This window comes from Mus caroli, unplaced genomic scaffold (genome assembly GCF_978045245.1).
Source record: "Mus caroli unplaced genomic scaffold, Mus_caroli_1 scaffold_8, whole genome shotgun sequence".
Lineage (NCBI taxonomy): Eukaryota > Metazoa > Chordata > Mammalia > Rodentia > Muridae > Mus > Mus caroli.
In genome coordinates, this window is record NW_028227263.1 from 4,707,533 (window position 1) to 4,729,426 (window position 21,894).

Sequence of the window (21,894 nt, forward strand, 5' to 3'; positions counted from 1 at the left end):
TATGAGTAAGAAGGTTTTAACCAAGCCTTGTTGTCTATGATCTCTATTTGGTTAATTTGTATTTATAGTGTGAATAAATCTCCACTCTATGTTTTGCATGTCATCAATAAACTAGTTTCCCCATATCTCTGCTGGAAATAATTAATCTTTCCCATGAAAGATCGATTGTTTTCATGGTCATAAGTATGCTTTGTGACATATCTGACTTCATTTTGAAACTTGAGTGTTACCTCAGTTCCATAGATTATCTCTTTCTCCATACCATCTGACTCCCAGAGCTCATAGAAAAGTGTGAAGTGGAGAATCCAAGACATGCAACTTGTGGCCATGCTGGCCCCTCATGTTTCATTATGAAGTTTAGATTTATTAGCCATAGCTCTGAAACAAGCACCTGTTATGTTTGCAGAGAGTCCCTGCAAGAAATGCTTTTCTTTTGTGACAATCACTATTGACAATCACTGAAAGTCATCCAGTGTAGGAACATGGCACCTCCATTTAGGTGAACTTTAGTTACTTTTGAAATAGTTTGTATTTATAAGGAAATAAAGCTTGAGTGTTTTGTTTACATTGCCAGTAAGAATTTTAGTGTATTTAAGGTTACAGTGAGTGGAATGGTCCAGTGTTTGCATCAGGCAAAGCTTTTCTAAAACAGAGATAAATAAACCACACCCCATGAATCTGCTCTTAGAAAAGTGTGATTAGGAACAGCACAGGCCAGAAGAAATGCCTGCACATCTCCACTTAACGTGAGAAAGAGGCCAATATTCTGCCCAAGGCAAGCTTGACATCCTTGTTCCTCAGTGTATAGATGAGAGGGTTGATGGTTGGACTGACGATCGAGTATAGCACTGAGGTAAATTTGCTTCTTTCTGGGCTGTAGCTGGAAGCAGGACTGATATAGGCACATAACATAGATGAGTAGTACACAGAAACCACAATGAGGTGAGATGAGCAGGTAGAAAAGGCCTTCGTCTTGCCCTCAGCAGAACGCATGCGCAGGATGCTGGCAATGATGCAGCCATAGGATAGCAAGGTAAGCACAAAATTGACGCCTCCAAAAAAGAAATCTCCCAAAAGAGTCATGATGGTATTTAAATATGTAGGACTACAGGAGAGTTGAAGTAGTGGGGGTATCTCACAGAAGAAGTGGGTGATGACCTTGGGTCCACAGAATGACAGCCGCGTCATCAGGCCAGTATGCACAGATGCATTCACAGCACCGATGGACCATACACCCACGGCCAGGGCCCCACACAGCTGTGGGCTCATCCTAGAGCTGTAGTGCAGGGGAAAGCAGATGGCCACATAGCGGTCATAGGCCATGACCGTGAGCAGCAGCAGCTCAGAAGATGCTGACCATGCAAGGAAGAAGAGCTGGGACATACATCCCTTGAAGGAGATTGTGTTTTCCTCAGACACTAGGCCAACCAAGGCCTTAGGAATCACAGAGGAGGTGCACACAATATCCGTGGTAGCCAGGTTGCACAGGAAAAAGTACATGGGATTGTGGAGCCCAGTGCTGGAGGTAACCAAAGCGATGATTAAAATGTTGCCCATCAGAGCCATCATGTAGAGGGTCAAGAAGCAGCCTATCAGGAACAATCTTAGACCAGGATGCTCTGAGAACCCTTCCAGCACAAACTCTGTCACTTCTGTCTGGTTGAGTTTCAATATCATCAAGGAGAGGATTGGGTCCATTGCTATGTCTTTCGGGTTCCTATAAAATGCCAGAGTTTACCACTTCAAAATCTGGATTCAAACTGTCTGCTGTCAGAAAGGGAAGGAGTTAGTGTATTTCCTTCATGAAAGCCTCTTGTCTTTTCTTGTGTGTACCACAGTATTGGAAAGCCACATATATTTCATTTTCTCTTCTTTCTCACATAGTAACTTTCCCCCTGTAGTGTTTTATCAAGGGGAACCGATGTATTTCATTTTCTCTTCTTTCTCACATAGTAACTTTCCCCCTGTAGTGTTTTATCAAGGGGAACCTATGTTCTTCTCTGCTCTTGAACATTCGGAAAGGGAGAAGCATCCTTTACTCAGCACCTGCCTATGCTTTTCTTCTCCATTGCCACTGAGCCCTGTGCTCTGGGGACAGAGCTCAGTGACCCAGCTGTACCCCTTACTTTCACATCTCCTATTCTCCACCTGATGAGAATTTTAGCTAGATATACTGAGATGATTATTATATCTTTGTTTCTACACTTGGCCTTCTTAGCTGACAGGCACGTTGTCTCTTCTGATATCTGGAGTGGTTGTCCAACTACCCATCTCAATCAGATATTGGCACCCCCATGGCCAAGTAGCCATGTATTTTTTGAATTAACTACTGTTATTGGTGTCTTCTGTATTTGGAAGTCTTCTGACTCTAACCCACATCAAATCTATGACCACAAAGAATATTTCATAAAACCCAGCCCTATGAACCTAAACTGCTTATGGGGCATTTCTGTCTTAATGAACCCCAGTGCACACTGAAGTCAACATACCCACAGCTGAAGTCATTACCACTGTTTACAGAAGTTTCTTGTAGTTTCGGTACTTTTAATCAATAATTCACCCTCAGCTACACAGTGACTCCAGACACTTTTTCCATGGAGCTCAGCTCCATCTTTCTCACTCATTTTCTTATGTGTAGTCTATTTCCTTGATAGATCCTCATTAGTGTCCAGCTCCATGAGCAAAGAGAATGGTGTTCTTTACCCTCTTTCCTCTCTAATCCAACTGATCCTCAATGAGTGAAACTATAGCTTCCCCATTCTTAGAACTCATGTTCTCAAGGTCTTCAGCAGTTTCATAATTTCTGGGTTCTTGTCATTTCCATCATTTCCAGTTTCCTTCTCTACCACTCAAGAGATACTAATGGTATACTTAAGATAACTGGACTTCTGCCCTAAGCAAAGCTCACCATGTTTCCCCACAGTCATTCAGTGACTAGCACTCCATAGCTTGACATAGTAGACTCATCTAACATCCTTCTTTAGCCTTTTCCATAAGTTCCCGTCTGAGTGTATATGTGTGTATATGTGAACGTATATGAGTGTATATGTGGGTATACTCTACCCTATCTGGAAATCTGTTTGGAAATTATTTGTTGTGTTCCTCATCTGGAACTATTCTTCATTTTGTAGCAGTCTTCCAGTGAAATGTTTCATTCACTGAGTGCAGTGGCATACCCCACTCCCACTTTGCTGTATAACCCTTCATTTTCTTTGCTCACATTTTATTCTACATAATTTTCATAGTATGGCTCACAATCTATTTTCTCTCTTATTTAGTTATTTATGCTGGCTATATCTTTCTACATTTCAAATTATAGTTACAGAAATATTGTATTTGGAATACCCTTTGGAACCATATGAATATGACTGACCATGTCGCCTCCTCCCCATTCTATTGTACTGGAGAATGTTAATGCGTATTTAGTATTGCTCAAGGTTCTGCTGAAACAGAAGTTCAAAACCAAATTCCTATAATGTTCTTGGGATTTTCTTGATCAGGCTATCTAATTCAACTATACTTGATATTGTAAAATACTCCCTCCATAGTACATGTAATCAATTTTATTTGCTTCCATTCCTTTGTACACCTGCCTCAGAGCTTAAGGGAAAGATTCAAAAATAATTGAAACCTGTGACACACTATATGATAGAAATTTCTTAGTATTAATAACACATCTATACAAATCTATCTACATGGAAAATAACTAACTTATTCCTAAATGATACAGCTTAGAAGAAATGACGGAGAAATAAAATCCTTGGGGTGGTCTGAGGACCCAGAAACATGTCAATACATCTATGGACATATGACCTTTTGTAAGCAGACAAAGAAAGAAAGAAACAAGTGGAAAAAACACACTAGAGAAATAATCGCATGTTCAACAAACGGTGCTGGTTCAATTGGACATTTACAAGTAGAAGAATGAAACTAGTCACTTTCTCTTACCCTGTACCAAACTCAGCTGCAATTAGACCAAGGACCTCAGCATAATATCAAACACCCTAAAAATGAGAAATTACAGAATATGTGACTCATTATCACAGGAAAAGACATTCTGAACAGGACCATGGTAGTTCAAGCATTAAGTTCACATGCTTCACTATGTTTATAACAGCCTTATCTATAATAGCCAGAAGCTGGAAACAACCCAGATGTCCATCAGCAGAGAAATGGATACAGAAAATGTGGTACATTTACATAATTTACTCAGCTATTAAAAAAAATGACTTCATGAAATTCACAGGCAAATGGATGGGACTAGAAAATAACATCCTAAGTTAGGTAACCCAGACACAAAAGAACACATATGGTATGTACTCACTGATAAGTGGATATTAGCTCAAAAGCTCAGAATACCCATGATACAACCCACAAACCATATGGAGCTTAAGAAGAAGGGAGACCAAAATGTAGATGCTTCAATCCTACATAGAATGGGAAACAAAACAATCATAGTAGGTAGAGGGAGGGAGGGCCCTGGGAGTAAGAGAGTAGGGGGAGGGAAAAGTGGAGCAGGATCAGGACTGGAAAGAAATACAGAAGAGACAGAAGAGACTGGACAGAAGAGAAATACAGATGGTCAGGAAATTGAATAGAAACATGTAGCAGTGGGGGATGGGGAGCAGGGGTTAGCCACTAGAAAGTCCTAGAGTCCAGGGAACCCAGATTCTTCCAGGACCTAATGGTGATGACTTTAGGCAATATACCCCCCAAAACGAGAGATACAACCTGTAGAGACCACCTCCAGTAGATAGGCATGGCACCCAGTTGAGAGATGGATCCACCCACCTATCTCAAAAATTTTAACCAGAACTTTTCCTGTCCAAAGGAAAGACAGGGACAAAAAAATGGAGCAGAGATTGAAAATAAGGCCAACCAGAGACCACCCCACGTAGGGATCCATCCCATTTGCAGACACCAGTCTTCCTCACTATTGCTGTTGTCAAGAAGCACTTGCTGAACAGGATCCTGTTATGGCTGTTCCCTGAGAGGTTCTACAAGTACCTAGCCAATACAGATGCAGATACTCACAACCAATCATCGGTTGAAGCCTGGGAACCCCAATGAAAGAGCTAGGGGAAGGACTGAAGGAGCTGAAGGGGATTTCAACCCCATAGGAAGAAGAATATCAACTAACTGGAACACCCAGAGCTCCCAGGGACTAAACCACAAACCAAAGAGTATACATCTAGGGAGCAATGGTTCCAGCTGCATATGTAGCAGAGGATGGCCTTATCTGGCATCAATGGGAGGGGAGACCCTTGGTCCTGTGGAAGCTAGATGCCCTATCATAGAGGGATGCTAGAGTGGTGAGGCATGAGTTGGTGAGTGGGAAGAGACGCACCCTCATAGAGGCAAAGGGGAAGGGGCAGAAGGAGGATGGAATGGGGATTTTCTAGGGGAACAAACTGGGAAGGGGTATATCATTTGAAATGTAAATGAATAAAACTATTGATAAAAAGATCAGTAATGTACAAATTAGTCCACATGCTACAATTATGCATCTGTTTATAAAAGAACACCATCATTTGAGTGAATTGGCAGACTGGAGAATGGCAACAAGTCTTTAACAACTATATACATGAAAGAAGGTTAGTATCTAGAATATACAAACAACCAAAAATGTACACATCAAGAAATCAACAACCCAGCTAAAAATAGGGTATAGAATTTAACAGAGAATATTCAGAAGAAGAAATACAAATAGCCCAGAAAGAGTTTTAAAGAAATGTTCAACATTCTAAGCCTTCATAGAAATGGAAATTAAAATTTTTTTTTGAGAATTTATCTTACCTTAGTAAGAAGTACCAAGATAAAAACAAGGACAATAGATGCTGTGTAGTTGTTGGGCAAATAGCAATTATTCACTGTTACTAGAAGTGCAAGATGGAGTAATTACTATAGAAATCAGTATGAAGGTTCCTCAAAAGATGGACACAGATACACTACAATCTTCAGGTATATCATTCTTAGCATATTCTCAAAGACTATATATCTTAATACAGTGACATTTTCTCTTTTATGCTCATTGCTGTTCTATTCACTGTAGCCAGGAAGAGAAAACAAAATAAATGTCCATCATAGGAGTAATATGTAGTCAAACTATGGTACTTACGTTATAGAATATTATTTATCTGAAAAGAAAATGAAATTATGCAGTTTTTAGGAAAATAGGTTGAGTTGGAAGTAATCATGTTGAGAGAAGTAATCCAGACCCATAAAGCAAACATCTCACGCCTTGTCTCACATGTGTATATAACATTTAAAACTTTCTGTATGTGCACTCCTTCTGGAATACTCAAAGAGCTTAGCATCTAGTAAGGCACCATGGGGAGGAAGAAGAGGAGATGACATAGAATGTTTCAAATATGGGAAGAAGAACATTAGATCAGAATGATGAAGTGGGGCAGGGGGTGGGAGGGAGAATGAAGGAGGGAATATGTGTAGAGACAAGCAACCCTGAAAGTCTTTTGAAAATTCCTTATAGAGCCCTACTATAGTTGAAGATCCTAAACATACTTATACAGATGTAAAAATAATTTTAATAAGTCGCCCTCTAATGGGAGGCCTGCATCGGTACTGTCTAGTTTTATGTTAGTTTGACACACACTAGTCATCTGAGAGGAAGGGACTTCAATTAAAAAAAAAAAGGCTTTCATTAGATTGTTCTATAGGCGAGCCATTAGGGCATTTTCTTATTCAGTGATTGATGGATAAGGGCCCCAATCCACTGTGGATGGAGTCATCACTGTGCTGGCAGTCCTGAGTTGTGTAACAAAGCAGGCTGAGCAAGCTATGCCAAGTGAGCCAGGAAGCATAACCCCTCCATGGCCTCTGTAACACCTTCTGCCTACACGTCCCTGCCATGTTGAAGTTCTACCCTGAATTGTTTACCTCATCTGAGATGTCAATCACTAGGTCTCATAGACCCTCAAACATTACAGGCTATTGCTATTGTTCTTGGTTATCTTTCAGAATGTTTTGGTAAGTCTTTATGACTGGAGGCACCACTCATTGATCCATAAACATGGAAACATGAAATGGGCACTGACCTGAAATTTTCACTCCTTTTTTGGTAGCTCTTACAGCTCTGGAAGTTGCTATCTACACTATTTGAGAAGAAAAACATAAATATTGGTCTTACCCAGCTCAGAATACTATGAGCTACAATAACCACCCTCTTGATAAGATATGGCCACAGATGCAGTAGTGGCACAATGTTAAGGGCTAACTACTTTCTGACAGAATTTAAGGTCCATCTCCCTAGCTAGAACCCATATGTGGTACTGTTAACAAGGCCAAGAACCTGTGACTAGATGCATCATAGTCCTCAGAAAAAAAGCCTATTACTGTTTTTCTACTAAATGTACATAGCAATAAAATGACGCCTCATAATGCATTGCTATACTTATATATCAGCCCATCATTTAACTTTCATCAGAGAACCCTCTGCTTCGTGCAGAGGACAATTACCACAAAAGACTATAATTGGCCAATGTACATAGAAAAAGGTATGTTGGACTGCACAGAATTAAATGGGAGGTTTAGATCACAATACTTCCCTGAAGACTTAAGAATCTTCATGGAAGACATGGTGCAATAAGGCTCTAAGAGGCAGAGGTGGTAGAGGACATCAAAGAGAGAATGTTTTCTGGAAGCAGTGAGGCAGATGCACATATGAACTCACAGAAGTTTTACAATGTACAAAAGATCTGTGCAAGACACACAAAAATCCTCAGTGGAGGAGCTATTGACATGTGGTGGGTGATGGTAAAAGCTGTGTCAGGTTTGATTACTGATGTGATCACTTTATATAGACCATACTCTAAAGTAGACTTCATATTGAAGAGTAGTTGGACCACAGGAATCAGTCTTAGTTAGTTTTAAAGGAGAGGAGAAGGTTGAGTGTGTAGGGAGGTGGGGATATATCTGGAAGGAGTGGATTGGGAAATTGAACTTGATTGAAGTACAGTATATGAAATTCTGAAAGACTATTATAATATATATATTTTAAAAAATCACATTATTTCTAAAGGTGGATATGTTGGCAATGTACCTTTTATCCTAACTGTTTGGAAAGACAGGCTGTTCAAAGCCTGAATCATCCACACAACAAGTTTCAGATTAGCTGGATCTGCAAAGTGAGACAGTTTTCAAAAAAGCAGAAAATATATTCAGGAAAGAAAATCAGCACATCAGAATGTCAGCAATACACACTTTTGAAGAAATGGTCATATTAGCAAATGGACAGGATTATCCTATATATTTTCCTGGGGATGCAAGGATGAAGGAAAGGTAATAAAGATATAGAATGGAATATTATTCAACTGTAAAAAGCACGGTACAGTAAAATTAATGGTAATGGAGAATAATGTGTGAAGAAAAATAAAGCAGGCATAGATAAAGTGATACCACATCTATCTCTCACATGTGGAAACTAGAAAACACAATCATAGTAGAATAATGATCAATAGACATGATAAATGGCAAAGGTGAGGGAAGGTTAAAGAAGATAGATCAATGAGATCCAAGCACATTTAGACAAAAATATAAACTTTTGATATCTGCATGGGAGAGTGATGGTACCCAACAATCATCACTTTTGTATATACAAATAATGAGGAGATAGCAGGTCAGAGCTTGAAAAAATAGAGATGATAAAGTCACAGAAATAAACATTTACTTAGGATATGTACAAACATAGTGAATGATCAACACATGTCCAGTCAACATGTACAGTGACCTGCTATCACATAGAACATTGAGTGACACCAATAATGGCTGCTCCATTCATATACTATTGCCTAAAATATGTCAGAGAAAATCCAGATATTAACAGAAAACGCTGAAGATAGTGCTCAAAGTTTAAGATGAGAAAATAACTGCTTACAATGAGCTGATAAGATTTTGTATGGAGGAAATGCACTGAAAACCTAACCTGCAGCAGAAAATGCACACCATGCTGCCTTTTAATTATTGTGACTTGCACAAGAGCAGGTAGAGGACATCCGGGATCATAAAAGTGTCCTGCATCTTCATTGAACTGGGCTATGTGGTAGGAAGTCTTCTATAAAGCACACCAACTGGTCAAAAACGAATTGAAATCACTTCCTTAACTGTACCTTAAAACTGTAAGGAAAGACTAATTTCACTTTAAAATTTTACTTTAATTCAAGCCTTGACATGACATCTACCTTCAAAATGCTTTTAGTGTAGTAGAGCAAATGGGATGTATATTCAGAGTAATGGGAGCACATGCCTTCAGGTGGAGAAAGGAGACACCAAAGACAAGGGGGCAGAGTGTGACCTCTGTGGAGTAGGATTGTTACTGGAGAGGTTAGATGGAGTTATGTGTTTTGAACAGTGGAGCACAATGCCTTTGCTATGTGCATATTCCAGTGGCTACCCTTTGATGCTTATAAGTCTTATAGGTGTAGCAGACAATATTATGTTAGTCAGATGTAATCCAGGTACAGAGAAGGAAAAATAAATCAGTAGGTTTTCCAAGTTTTATCCACATCCATGGTGGAGCAGGGTGATGAGCTGTGCCTACCCAAGCTCTTTTTCCATAAATACATCCTGGTTGTCTGTGAGTTTAAGTTTGTTTGTATCTAAGTGAACATGAGGGAATCTACTATCCAGGTGGGGTTTTATTGGTCAGTAAAGTTACTAACAGTCCCTCATTATGTCAGCAAGCCTGACCTGAAAACCTTCAGAAGCTGAACCTCAATGAGGAGCAAAGCTGCTGAGGATCCTCTCCACAGTCAGGAACCAAAGTGTCTGCAGATTCTGTGGTCTGCTGAGAACAGTCGGCAGTGGAAGGATCCACATGTGCAGCCTTGTTAACCCAGTCCTCACCCCTTTATTTGGACATGTATCTTCATACAGAATATTGGACAGCTGTAATTTTTTCTTTAGGCGACTCTCAGTTGTGCTATCTCTGTCCTTCAGCAGACAGGGCAAGGCTAACACCATCAGTGCTATGCTGGTGTTTTTAACTCCATGGAAGTTGCAGGCCAATTTCTGTCCCTGAACAGTGGACTCTGGACAACATGGTAAGAAAAATCTCTTCTGTGGCATTTCTCACCGTTCTGTGTGGATACCACAGACCATCAAGACAGCATCTAAGTCTCGTGTACTCATATAAATTTATCTTAGATTCATCTAAATCTGTTGGTTTTCTTTCCCAATTAGTGTGAGCACTGTGGGTGGTGAATGAATAGATAACAATTATGAACATAAGATGAAAACAACAGGCATGAAGAAGCCCTCTGAATGTGATTAGATGCTAAAAATTCTGCTGTCTACACAATGGAGGAAGATAACAAATCTTTCTATCATATTCTGTTTTCTGACCTCTGACCCAGCACCCTTCATCAAACTCAGGACTCATTGAGAAGATAAGTTGTTGTCCTTTAATGGTGACATGCAAACACTAGGACTAATGTCACTTTTATAGTGAGCCTTTTGTTTTGGGGCTCCACTACTAGCCAATAGAGACACATAATGGAACTCAGGATTTAACTCACCTCTTTCTGTCACAGTGAATTCAGGTGACAGATGACTCCAACAAAAGTGCACACTGGGCTGAGCACAGACTATTTTTCTGCAAACAGCACGTCTTAACCCTGTGAAGCTCTGTCTTCCTTTGGATAGAGGTCACTGACCTTCAGGAATACCTGTCATTTCTGAGACCAGTGGTAGGTGCTTATCTTGTGCCTCATGGGATAGAAACTCAAGGAGAAAACTCTTAGGATCAATTAACAGAAATTTATGACATAATGATCCAAGCTCCCTGCAGACTTGTGTGGAAGACAATGGTCAGGGGAGTCACATACTGTGGGTACTACCTGTGTTGGAATTGTTCCAACTCTACAGCCTTGTTGTCACCAACCCTATGTATGCCCTGGTGTTATCATGTCCTGTATGGGAGTTCTCACCATGATACTAATTGTCTACTCTGTATTCTGCTGAGATTGCTTCCTCTGAATCAGACATGCACAGAATGGGTCTATTCTAAGTATCTTGTACTCCTTTCCCTACACTCAAGACATTCTGTATATTGTTATGAATTGATGTTCCTTCAGTACTTCCATTCTGTTTGCTACAGTTTCAAACATTTAAAATATTTATTCAGCCCTGAGACTCTCTATACTAGTAGCATTATACAGATAGAAGAATTCATACTTAGAATATATATGAATTTATGTATACATATATGCATGCAATAACAACTGGAATAAAAGAGCGGCCATGAATTTGCAGAAGAGTGACAGAGGGTTACATAGAAGTGTTTCAAGGAGAAAGGCAAGTCACAAAGGATATAGAGAAAGGATAATCTCACCAGAGAACTCCTAAATGTATTCTGCTGAGATTGCTTCCTCTGAATCAGACATGCACACAATGGGTCTATTCTAAGTATCTTGTATTCTTTTCCCTACACTCAAGACATTCTGTATATTGTTATGAATTGATGTTCCTTCAGTACTTCAGACCTATGGTCATTTGATCTTTGACAAGGAGCTAAAACCATCCAGTGGAAAAAAGACAGCAATTTCAACAAATTGTGCTGGATCAACTGGTGGTTATCATGTAGAAGAATGTGAATTGATCCATTCTTATCTCCTTGTACAAAGCTCAAGTCTAAGTGGATCAAGGAACTCCACACAAAACCAGAGACAATGAGTCTTATAGAGGAGAAAGTGAGGAAGAGCCTGGAAGATATGGACACAAGGGATTTTTTTTTTTAACAGAAGAGCAATGGCTTGTGCTGTAAGATCAAGAATCGACAAATGTGTCCTTATTAGAAGTTGGAACATCTTCTGGGTATATGCCCAGGAGAGGTATTGCGGCATCCTCCGGTAGTACTATGTCCAATTTTCTAAGGAACAGCCAGACTGATTTCCAGAGTGGTTGTACAAGCTTGCAATCCCACCCACAATGGAGGAGTGTTCCTCTTTCTTCACATCCTCACCAGCATCTGCTGTCACCTGAATTTTTGATCTTAGCCATTCTGACTGGTGTGAGGTGGATTCTCAAGATTGTTTTGATTTGCATTTCCCTGGTGATTATGGATGCTGAACATTTTTTTCTTCTCAGCCATTCGGTATTCCTCAGTTGAGAATTCTTTGTTTAGCTTTGTACCCCATATTTTAATAGGGTTATTTGATTTTCTGGTGTCCATCTTCTTGAGTTCTTTGTATATATTGGATATTAGTCCCCTATCTGATTTAGGATTGGTAAAGATCCTTTCTTAAGCTGTTGGTGGCCTTTTTGTCATATTGACAGTGTCTTTTGACTTACAGAAGCTTTGCAATTTTATGAGGTCCCATTTGTTGATTCTCTATCTTACAGCACAAGCCATTGTTGTTCTGTTTAGGAATTTTTTCCCCCTGTGCTCAAATCTTCTAGGCTTTCCCACACTTTCTCTTCTATAAGTATTAGTGTCTCTCATAGCATCCTTATTTATAATAGCCAGAAGCTGGAAAGTACCCAGATGTCCCTCAATAGAAGAATGGGTACAGAAAATGTGGTGCATTTACATAATGGAGTACTACTCAGCTATTAAAAACAATTAATTTATGAAATTCTTAGGCAAATGGATGGATCTGGAAGATATCATTCTGAGTAAGTTAATCCAATCACAAAAGAACTCACATGATATGCACTCACTGATAAGATAAGTGGATATTAGCCCAGAAACTTAGAATACCCAAGATACAATTTGCAAAACACATGAAACCCAAGAAGAACGAAGACCAAAGTGTGGATACTTTGTTCCTCCGTAGAATGGGGAACAAAATACCCATGGAGGGAGTTACAGAGACAAAGTTTGGAGCTGAGATGGAAGGAAGGACCATCCAGAGACTGCCCCACCCAGGGGTCCATTCCATAAAGAGCTACCAAACCCAGACACTATTGCATATGTCAACAAGATTTTGCTGACAGGACCCTGATATAGCAGTCTCTTGTGAGACTCTGCCAGTGCCTGGCAAATACAGAAGTGGATAATTACCGTCATCTATTGGATGGAACACAGGTTCCCCAATGGAGGAGCTAGAGAAAGTACCCAAGGACCTGAAGGGGTCTGCTACTCTATAGGAGGAATAACAATATGAATTAACCAGTACCCCCAGAGCTTGTGTCTCTAGTTTCCTTTTTTTAATTTTTAATATTTTTTATTACGTATTTTCCTCAATTACATTTCCAATGCTATCCCAAAAGTCCCCCATACCCCCCCCCACTTCCCTACCAACCCATTCACATTCTTTTGGCCCTGGCATTCCCCTGGATTGGGGCATATAAAGTTTGCAAGTCAAATGGGCCTCTCTTTCCAGTGATGGCCGACTAGGCCATCTTTCGATACATATGCAGCTAGAGACAAGAGCTCCGGGGTACTGGTTAGTTTATCATGTTGTTCCCCCCTATAGGGTTGCATATCCCTTTAACTCCTTGGGTACTTTTCTAGCTTCTCCATTGGGAGCCCTGTGATCCATCCAATAGCTGACTGTGAGCATCCACTTCTGTGTTTGCTAGGCCCCGGCATAGCCTCACAAGAGACAGCTATATCTGGGTCCTTTCAGCAAAATCTTGCTATTGTATGCAATGGTGTCAGCATTTGGAAGCTGATTATGGGATGGATCCCTGGATATGGCAGTCTCTAGATGGTCCATCCTTTCATCACAGCTCCAAACTTTGTCTGTGTAACTCCTTCCATGGGTGTTTTGTTCCCAATTCTAAGAAGGAGCATAGTGTCCACACTTTGGTCTTCATTCTTCTTGAGTTTCATGCGTTTATAAATTTTATCTTGTATCTTGGGTATCCTACGTTTTGGGCTAATATCCACTAGTCTGGCGGTTCCTCAGAAAATTGGACATAGTACTACCGGAGGATCCAGCAATACCTCTCCTGGGCATATATCCAGAAGATGTCCCAACTGGTAAAAAGGACACATGCTCCACTATGTTCATAGCAGCCTTATTTATAATAGCCAGAAGCTGGAAAGAGCCCAGATGCCCCTCAACAGAGGAATGGATACAGAAATTATGGTACATTTACACAATGGAGTGCTACTCAGCTATTAAAAAGAATGAATTTATGAAATTCCTAGCCAAATGGATGGGCCTGGAGGGCATCATCTTGAGTGAGGTAACACAATCACAAAAGAACTCACACAATATGTATTCACTGATAAGTGGATATTAGTCTCTCGTTTCATATGTAGCAGAGGATGGCCTAGTTAATCATCACTGGGAGGAGAGGCCCTTGGTCTTGTGAAGATTAAATGCCCCAATACATGGGAATGCCAGGGTCAAGATGTGGGAGTGGTGGGTTGGGGATCAGGGTAGGGGGAGGTTATAGGGGACTTTCGGGATATGATTTGAAATGTAAATGAAGAAAATATCTAATAAAACTGCATACAAATAAAGGAAGTGATTTTAGATTCAAATCTTGCTTTTCTGGTATGATGGTATATCCATGACTTGCTATGGTGGGAGAATTGGGTTCTGATGATGCCAACTAACCTTGGTTTCTGTTGCTTATGTTTTTATGCTTGCTTCCTGTCATCTGATTATCTCTGGTGCTACCTGCCCTCAATATATCTGACTGGGGTCTGTCCTTCCTGTGATCTTGATTATGTCAGAACTCCTCAGAGTTCAGCTGTCTCTGTGATCCTGTGATCATGAGATCCTGGGTGTGTCAGAGCTCCTGGGAGTTAAGCTGCCTCTGGGACCTTTGGATTCTGGTGTGATCAAGCTCCTGTGATCCTGTGATCCTGTGGTCCTGAGCGTGTTAGAGCACCTGACAGTGGAGCTTCTTCTGGGTGTTGTGGGACTGGCTGCAGAGTTCAAACCCAAGGTCTGCTCAGGGCACTGCCTCACACCAAAAGGAACCTGTGCCACTGGTCAGGTGGAATTCCTGGATGCCTGGGTCCTGCTTGTCTCAGTCAATTCCAGTTTTGGGGCAGATGTGTACTCCTCACCTCTGATCCTGGGAGTGTTAGAGAGCCTGGGAGTAGAGCTTCCTCTAGGTGTTGTGGGATTGGCCATGGAGTTTCTGTCCAAGGTCTGCTCAGGACACCAGCCCACACTGGAAGGAATTCATGCTACTAGATGGGCAGAGTTCCTAGGTCTTGCTGGTCCCCAGAAGTGTTCCTTTTTCATGTGTTCTGGGCTGCCATGATGGGAAGAAAGTTCTCCATCATACTCCCATTGCTGCAAAGCCCTGCCTCACAAAAGGCCAAAACAAAGACACAAATGGCCATGGACTGAGGCCTCTGAATCTATGAGTCAGTATAAATACATTGAAAATATATTTATTTGTCACAAAGATGAAGGTTGGTTAATACAACATACAGAGTTTGCATCACCAGTTCTGGTATGGTACAGCATTTATGAAGAATAGTGAAGTAGTTTGACCAAGAACATGTTTAGTCTGAAAAGGATACAGCATCTTTTTATCAGCATTTCCTGCAGAAGCTGCCTTTATCCACTGAGTTGGCATTGCACCATTCTTTCAACAGTTACTACAGATACACTTCTCCATCTTCTTCCTTCCCCCTGCTGCCTCCTTATTGTTCTGAAGTGTTTGAGCCAGGGGTAATTGGTCAATGTATAAAGGACTTCATTTTCTGAGTGTGCATTTGTTTTGTTTTGCTATTATTTTGTTTTATTGGTTTGGATTTTGTGCATTTTGTTGCAAGAGAAAGAGAGGTGTGGGTATTGGGTGGGTAGGCAAGTGTGTAGTTAGGACCTTAGAAGAGTTGCAGGAAAGAAAAACAAGATGATTAAATGATGTATGAGTAAGAAGGTTTTAACCAAGCCTTGTTGTCTATGATCTCTATTTGGTTAATTTTTATTTATAGTGTGAATAAATCTCCACTCTATGTTTTGCATGTCATCAATAAACTAGTTTCCCCATATCTCTGCTGGAAATAATTAATCTTTCCCACGAAAGATCAATTGTTTTCATGGTCATAAGTATGCTTTGTGACATATGTGTCTTCATTTTGAAACTTGAGTGTTACCTCAGTTCCATAGATTATCTCTTTCTCCATACCATCTGACTCCCAGAGCTCATAGAAAAGTGTGAAGTGGAAAATCCAAGACATGCAACTTGTGGCCATGCTGGCCCCTCATGTTTCATTATGAATTTTAGATTTATTAGCCATAGCTCTGAAACAAGCACCTGTTATGTTTGCAGAGAGTCCCTGCAAGAAATGCTTTTCTTTTGTGACAATCACTATTGACAATCACTGAAAGTCATCCAGTGTAGGAACATGGCACCTCCATTTAGGTGAACTTTAGTTACTTTTGAAATAGTTTGTATTTATAAGGAAATAAAGCTTGAGTGTTTTGTTTACATTGCCAGTAAGAATTTTAGTGTATTTAAGGTTACATTGAGTGGAATGGTCCAGTCTTTGCATCAGGCAAAGCTTTTCTAAAACAGAGATAAATAAACCACACCCCATGAATCTGCTCTTAGAAAAGTGTGATTAGGAACAGCACAGGCCAGAAGAAATGCCTGCACATCTCCACTTAACGTGAGAAAGAGGCCAATATTCTGCCCAAGGCAAGCTTGACATCCTTGTTCCTCAGTGTATAGATGAGAGGGTTGATGGTTGGACTGACGATCGAGTATAGCACTGAGGTAAATTTGCTTCTTTCTGGGCTGTAGCTGGATGCAGGACTGATATATGCACATAACATAGATGAGTAGTACACAGAAACCACAATGAGGTGGGATGAGCAGGAAGAAAAGGCCTTCCTCTTGCCCTCAGCAGAACGCATGCGCAGGATGCTGGCAATGATGCAGCCATAGGATAGCAAGGTAAGCACAAAATTGACGCCTCCAAAAAAGAAATCTCCCAAAAGAGTCATGATGGTATTTACATATGTAGGACTACAGGAGAGTTGAAGTAGTGGAGGTATCTCACAGAAGAAGTGGGTGATGACCTTGGGTCCACAGAATGACAGCCGCGTCATCAGGCCAGTGTGCACAGATGCATTCACAGCACCGATGGACCATACACTCACGGCCAGGGCCCCACACAGCTGTGGGCTCATCCTAGAGCTGTAGTGCAGGGGACAGCAGATGGCCACATAGCGGTCATAGGCCATGACCGTGAGCAGCAGCAGCTCAGAAGATGCTGACCATGCAAGGAAGAAGAGCTGGGACATACATCCCTTGAAGGAGATGGTGTTTTCCTCAGACACTAGGCCAATCAAGGCCTTAGGAATCACAGAGGAGGTGCACACAATATCCGTGCTAGCCAGGTTGCACAAGAAAAAGTACATGGGATTGTGGAGCCCAGTGCTGGAGGTAACCAAAGCGATGATTAAAATGTTGCCCATCAGAGCCATCATGTAGAGGATCAAGAAGCAGCCTATCAGGAACAATCTTAGACCAGGGTGCTCTGAGAACCCTTCCAGCACAAACTCTGTCACTTCTGTCTGGTTGAGTTTCAATATCATCAAGGAGAGGATTGGGTCCATTGCTATGTCTTACAGGTTCCTATAAAATGCCACAGTGTACCACTTCAAAATCTGGATTCAAACTGTCTGCTGTCAGAAAGGGAAGGAGTTAGTGTATTTCCTTCATGAAAGCCTCTTGTCTTTTCTTGTGTGTACCACAGTATTGGAAAGCCACATATATTTCATTTTCTCTTCTTTCTCACATAGTAACTTTTCCCCTGTAGTGTTTTATCAAGGGGAACCAATGTATTTCATTTTCTCTTCTTTCTCACATAGTAACATTCCCCCTGTAGTGTTTTATCAAGGGGAACCGATGTATTTCATTTTCTCTTCTTTCTCACACAGTAACTTTCCCCCTGTAGTGTTTTATCAAGGAGAACCTATGTTCTTCTCTGCTCTTGAACATTCGGAAAGGGAGAAGCATCCTTTACTCATCACCTGCCTATGCTTTTCTTCTCCATTGCCACTAAGCCCTGTGCTCTGGGGACAGTGCTCAGTGACCCAGCTGTACCCCTTAGTTCACATCTCCTATTCTCCACCTGATGAGAATTTTAGGTAGATATACTGAGATGATTATTATATCTTTGTTTCTACACTTGGCCTTCTTAGCTGACAGGCACGTTGTCTCTTCTGATATCTGCAGTGGTTGTCCAACTACCCATCTCAATCAGATATTGGCACCCCCATAGCCAAGTAGCCATGTATTTTTTGAATTAATTTCTGTTATTGGTGTCTTCTGTATTTTGAAGTCTTCTGACTCTAACCCACATCAAATCTATGACCACAAAGAATATTTCATAAAACCCAGCCCTATGAACCTAAACTGCTTATGGGGCATTTCTGTCTTAATGAACCCCAGTGCACACTGAAGTCAACATACCCACAGCTGAAGTCATTACCACTGTTTACAGAAGTTTCTTGTAGTTTCGGTACTTTTAATCAATAATTCACCCTCAGCTACACAGTGACTCCAGACACTTTTTCCATGGAGCTCAGCTCCATCTTTCTCACTCATTTTCTTATGTGTAGTCTATTTCCTTGATAGATCCTCATTAGTGTCCAGCTCCATGAGCAAAGAGAATGGTGTTCTTTACCCTCTTTTCTCTCTAATCCAACTGATCCTCAATGAGTGAAACTATAGCTTCCCCATTCTTAGAACTCATGTTCTCAAGGTCTTCAGCAGTTTCATAATTTCTGGGTTCTTGTCATTTCCATCATTTCCAGTTTCCTTCTCTACCACTCAAGAGATACTAATGGTATACTTAAGATAACTGGACTTCTGCCCTAAGCAAAACTCACCATGTTTCCCCACAGTCATTCAGTGACTAGCACTCCATAGCTTGACATAGTAGACTCATCTAACGTTCTTCTTTAGCCTTTTCCATAAGTTCCCGTCTGAGTGTATATGTGTGTATATGTGAACATATATGAGTGTATATGTGGGTATACTCTACCCTATCTGGACATCTGTTTGGAAATTATTTGTTGTGTTCCTCATCTGGAACTATTCTTCATTTTGTAGCAGTCTTCCAGTGAAATGTTTCATTCACTGAGTGCAGTGGCTTACCCCACTCCCACTTTGCTGTATAACCCTTCATTTTCTTTGCTCACATTTTATTCTACATAATTTTCATAGTATGGCTCACAATCTATTTTCTCTCTTATTTAGTTATTTATGCTGGCTATATCTTTCTACATTTCAAATTATAGTTACAGAAATATTGTATTTGGAATACCCTTTGGAACCATATGAATATGACTGACCATGTCGCCTCCTCCCCATTCTATTGTACTGGAGAATGTTAATGTATATTTAGTATTGCTCAAGGTTCTGCTGAAACAGAAGTTCAAAACCAAATTCCTATAATGTTCTTGGGATTTTCTTGATCAGGCTATCTAATTCAACTATACTTGATATTGTAAAATACTCCCTCCATAGTACATGTAATCAATTTTATTTGCTTCCATTCCTTTGTACACCTGCCTCAGAGCTTAAGGGAAAGATTCAAAAATAATTGAAACCTGTGACACACTATATGATAGAAATTTCTTAGTATTAATAACACATCTATACAAATCTAACTACGTGGAAAATAACTAACTTATTCCTAAATGATAAACTTTAGAAGAAATGACAGAGAAATAAAATCCTTGGGGTGGTCTGAGGACTCAGAAACATGTCAATACATCTATGGACATGTGACTTTTTGTAAGCAGACAAAGAAAGAAAGAAACAAGTGGAAAAAACACACTAGAGAAATAATCGCATGTTCAACAAATGGTGCTGGTTCAATTGGACATTTACAAGTAGAAGAATGAAACTAGTCACTTTCTCTTACCCTGTACCAAACTCAGCTGCAATTAGACCAAGGACCTCAGCATAATATCAAACACCCTAAAAATGAGAAATTATAGAATATGTGACTCATCATCACAGGAAAAGACATTCTGAACAGAACCATGGTAGTTCAAGCATTAAGTTCACATGCTTCACTATGTTTATAACAGCCTTATCTATAATAGCCAGAAGCTGGAAACAACCCAGATGTCCATCAGCAGAGAAATGGATACAGAAAATGTGGTACATTTGCACAATTTACTCAGCTATTAAAAAAATGACTTCATGAAATTCACAGGCAAATGGGTGGGACTAGAAAATAACATCCTAAGTTAGGTAACCCAGACACAAAAGAACACATATGGTATGTACTCACTGATAAGTGGATATTAGCTCAAAAGCTCAGAATACCCATGATACAACCCACAATCCATATGGAGCTTAAGAAGAAGGGAGACCAAAATGTAGATGCTTCAATCCTACATAGAATGGGAAACAAAACAATCATAGTAGGTAGAGGGAGGGAGGGCCCTGGGAGTAAGAGAGTAAGGGGAGGGAAAAGTGGAGCAGGATCAGGACTGGAAAGAAATACAGAAGAGACAGAAGAGACTGGACAGAAGAGAAATACAGATGGTCAGGAAATTGAATAGAAACATGTAGCAGTGGGGGATGGGGAGCAGGGGTTAGCCACTAGAAAGTCCTAGACTCCAGGGAACCCAGATTCTTCCAGGACCTAATGGTGATGACTTTAGGCAATATACCCCCCCCCCCAAACAAGAGATACAACCTGTAGAGACCACCTCCAGTAGATAGGCATGGCCCCAAGTTGAGAGATGGATCCACCCACCTATCTCAAAAATTTTAACCAGAACTGTTCCTGTCCAAAGGAAAGACAGGGACAAAAAAAAAATGGAGCAGATATTGAAAATAAGGCCAACCAGAGACCACCCCACGTAGGGATCCATCCCATTTGCAGACACCAGTCCTCCTCACCATTGCTGTTGTCAAGAAGCACTTGCCGAACAGGATCCTGTTATGGCTGTTCCCTGAGAGGTTCTACAAGTACCTACCCAATACAGATGCAGATACTCACAACCAATCATCGGTTGAAGCCTGGGAACCCCAATGAAAGAGCTAGGGGAAGGACTGAAGGAGCTGAAGGGGATTTCAACCCCATAGGAAGAAGAATATCAACTAACTGGAACACCCAGATCTCCCAGGGACTAAACCACAAACCAAAGAGTATACATCTAGGGAGCAATGGTTCCAGCTGCATATGTAGCAGAGGATGGCCTTATCTGGCATCTTGGGAGGGGAGGCCCTTATCCTGTGGAAGCGAGATGCCCCAGCATAGAGGGATGCTAGAGTGGTGAGGCAAGAGTTGGTGAGTGGGAAGAGAAGCACCCTCATAGAGGCAAAGGGGAAGGGGCAGAAAGAGGATGGAATGGGGATTTTCTAGGGGAACAAACTGGGAAGTGGGATATCATTTGAAATGTAAATGAATAAAAGTATTGATAAAAGATCAGTAATGTACAAATTAGTCCACATGCTACAATTATGCATCTATTTATAAAAGAACACCATCATTTGAGTGAATTGGCAGACTGGAGAATGGCAACAAGTCTTTAACAACTATATACATGAAAGAAGGTTAGTATCTAGAATATACAAACAACCAAAAATGTACACATCAAGAAATCAACAACCCAGCTAAAAATAGGGTATAGAATTTAACAGAGAATATTCAGAAGATGAAACACAAATAGCCCAGAAAGACTTTTAAAGAAATGTTCAACATTTTAGCCTTCATAGAAATGGAAATTAATTTTTCTTTTGAGAATTTATCTTTCCTTAGTAAGAAGTACCAAGATAAAAACAAGGACAATAGACGCTGTGTAGTTGTGGGGCAAATAGCAATTATTCACTGTTACTAGAAGTGCAAGATGGAGTAATTACTATAGAAATCATTATGAAGGTTCCTCAAAAAGATGGACACAGATACACTACAATCTTCAGGTATACCATTCTTAGCATATTCTCAAAGACTATATATCTTAATACATTGACACTTGTTCTTTT

At 40.5% G+C, this 21,894-nt stretch overlaps 2 protein-coding genes across 2 annotated transcripts; both read right to left on the minus strand.

Moving 5' to 3' along the window:
- Positions 1 to 741: 741 nt before the first annotated feature.
- Positions 742 to 1,698, minus strand: LOC147002827 (olfactory receptor 13A1-like). The gene has a single exon (XM_085842497.1). The coding sequence runs from the start codon at positions 1,696 to 1,698 to the stop codon at positions 742 to 744; it is 957 nt and encodes a 318-aa protein (XP_085698623.1).
- Positions 1,699 to 16,541: 14,843 nt separating this feature from the next.
- On the minus strand, positions 16,542 to 17,507 carry LOC147002828 (olfactory receptor 13A1-like). Its single transcript, XM_085842498.1, has one exon. The coding sequence runs from the start codon at positions 17,496 to 17,498 to the stop codon at positions 16,542 to 16,544; it is 957 nt and encodes a 318-aa protein (XP_085698624.1). The 5' UTR covers positions 17,499 to 17,507.
- Between the last annotated feature and the right edge of the window lie 4,387 nt (positions 17,508 to 21,894).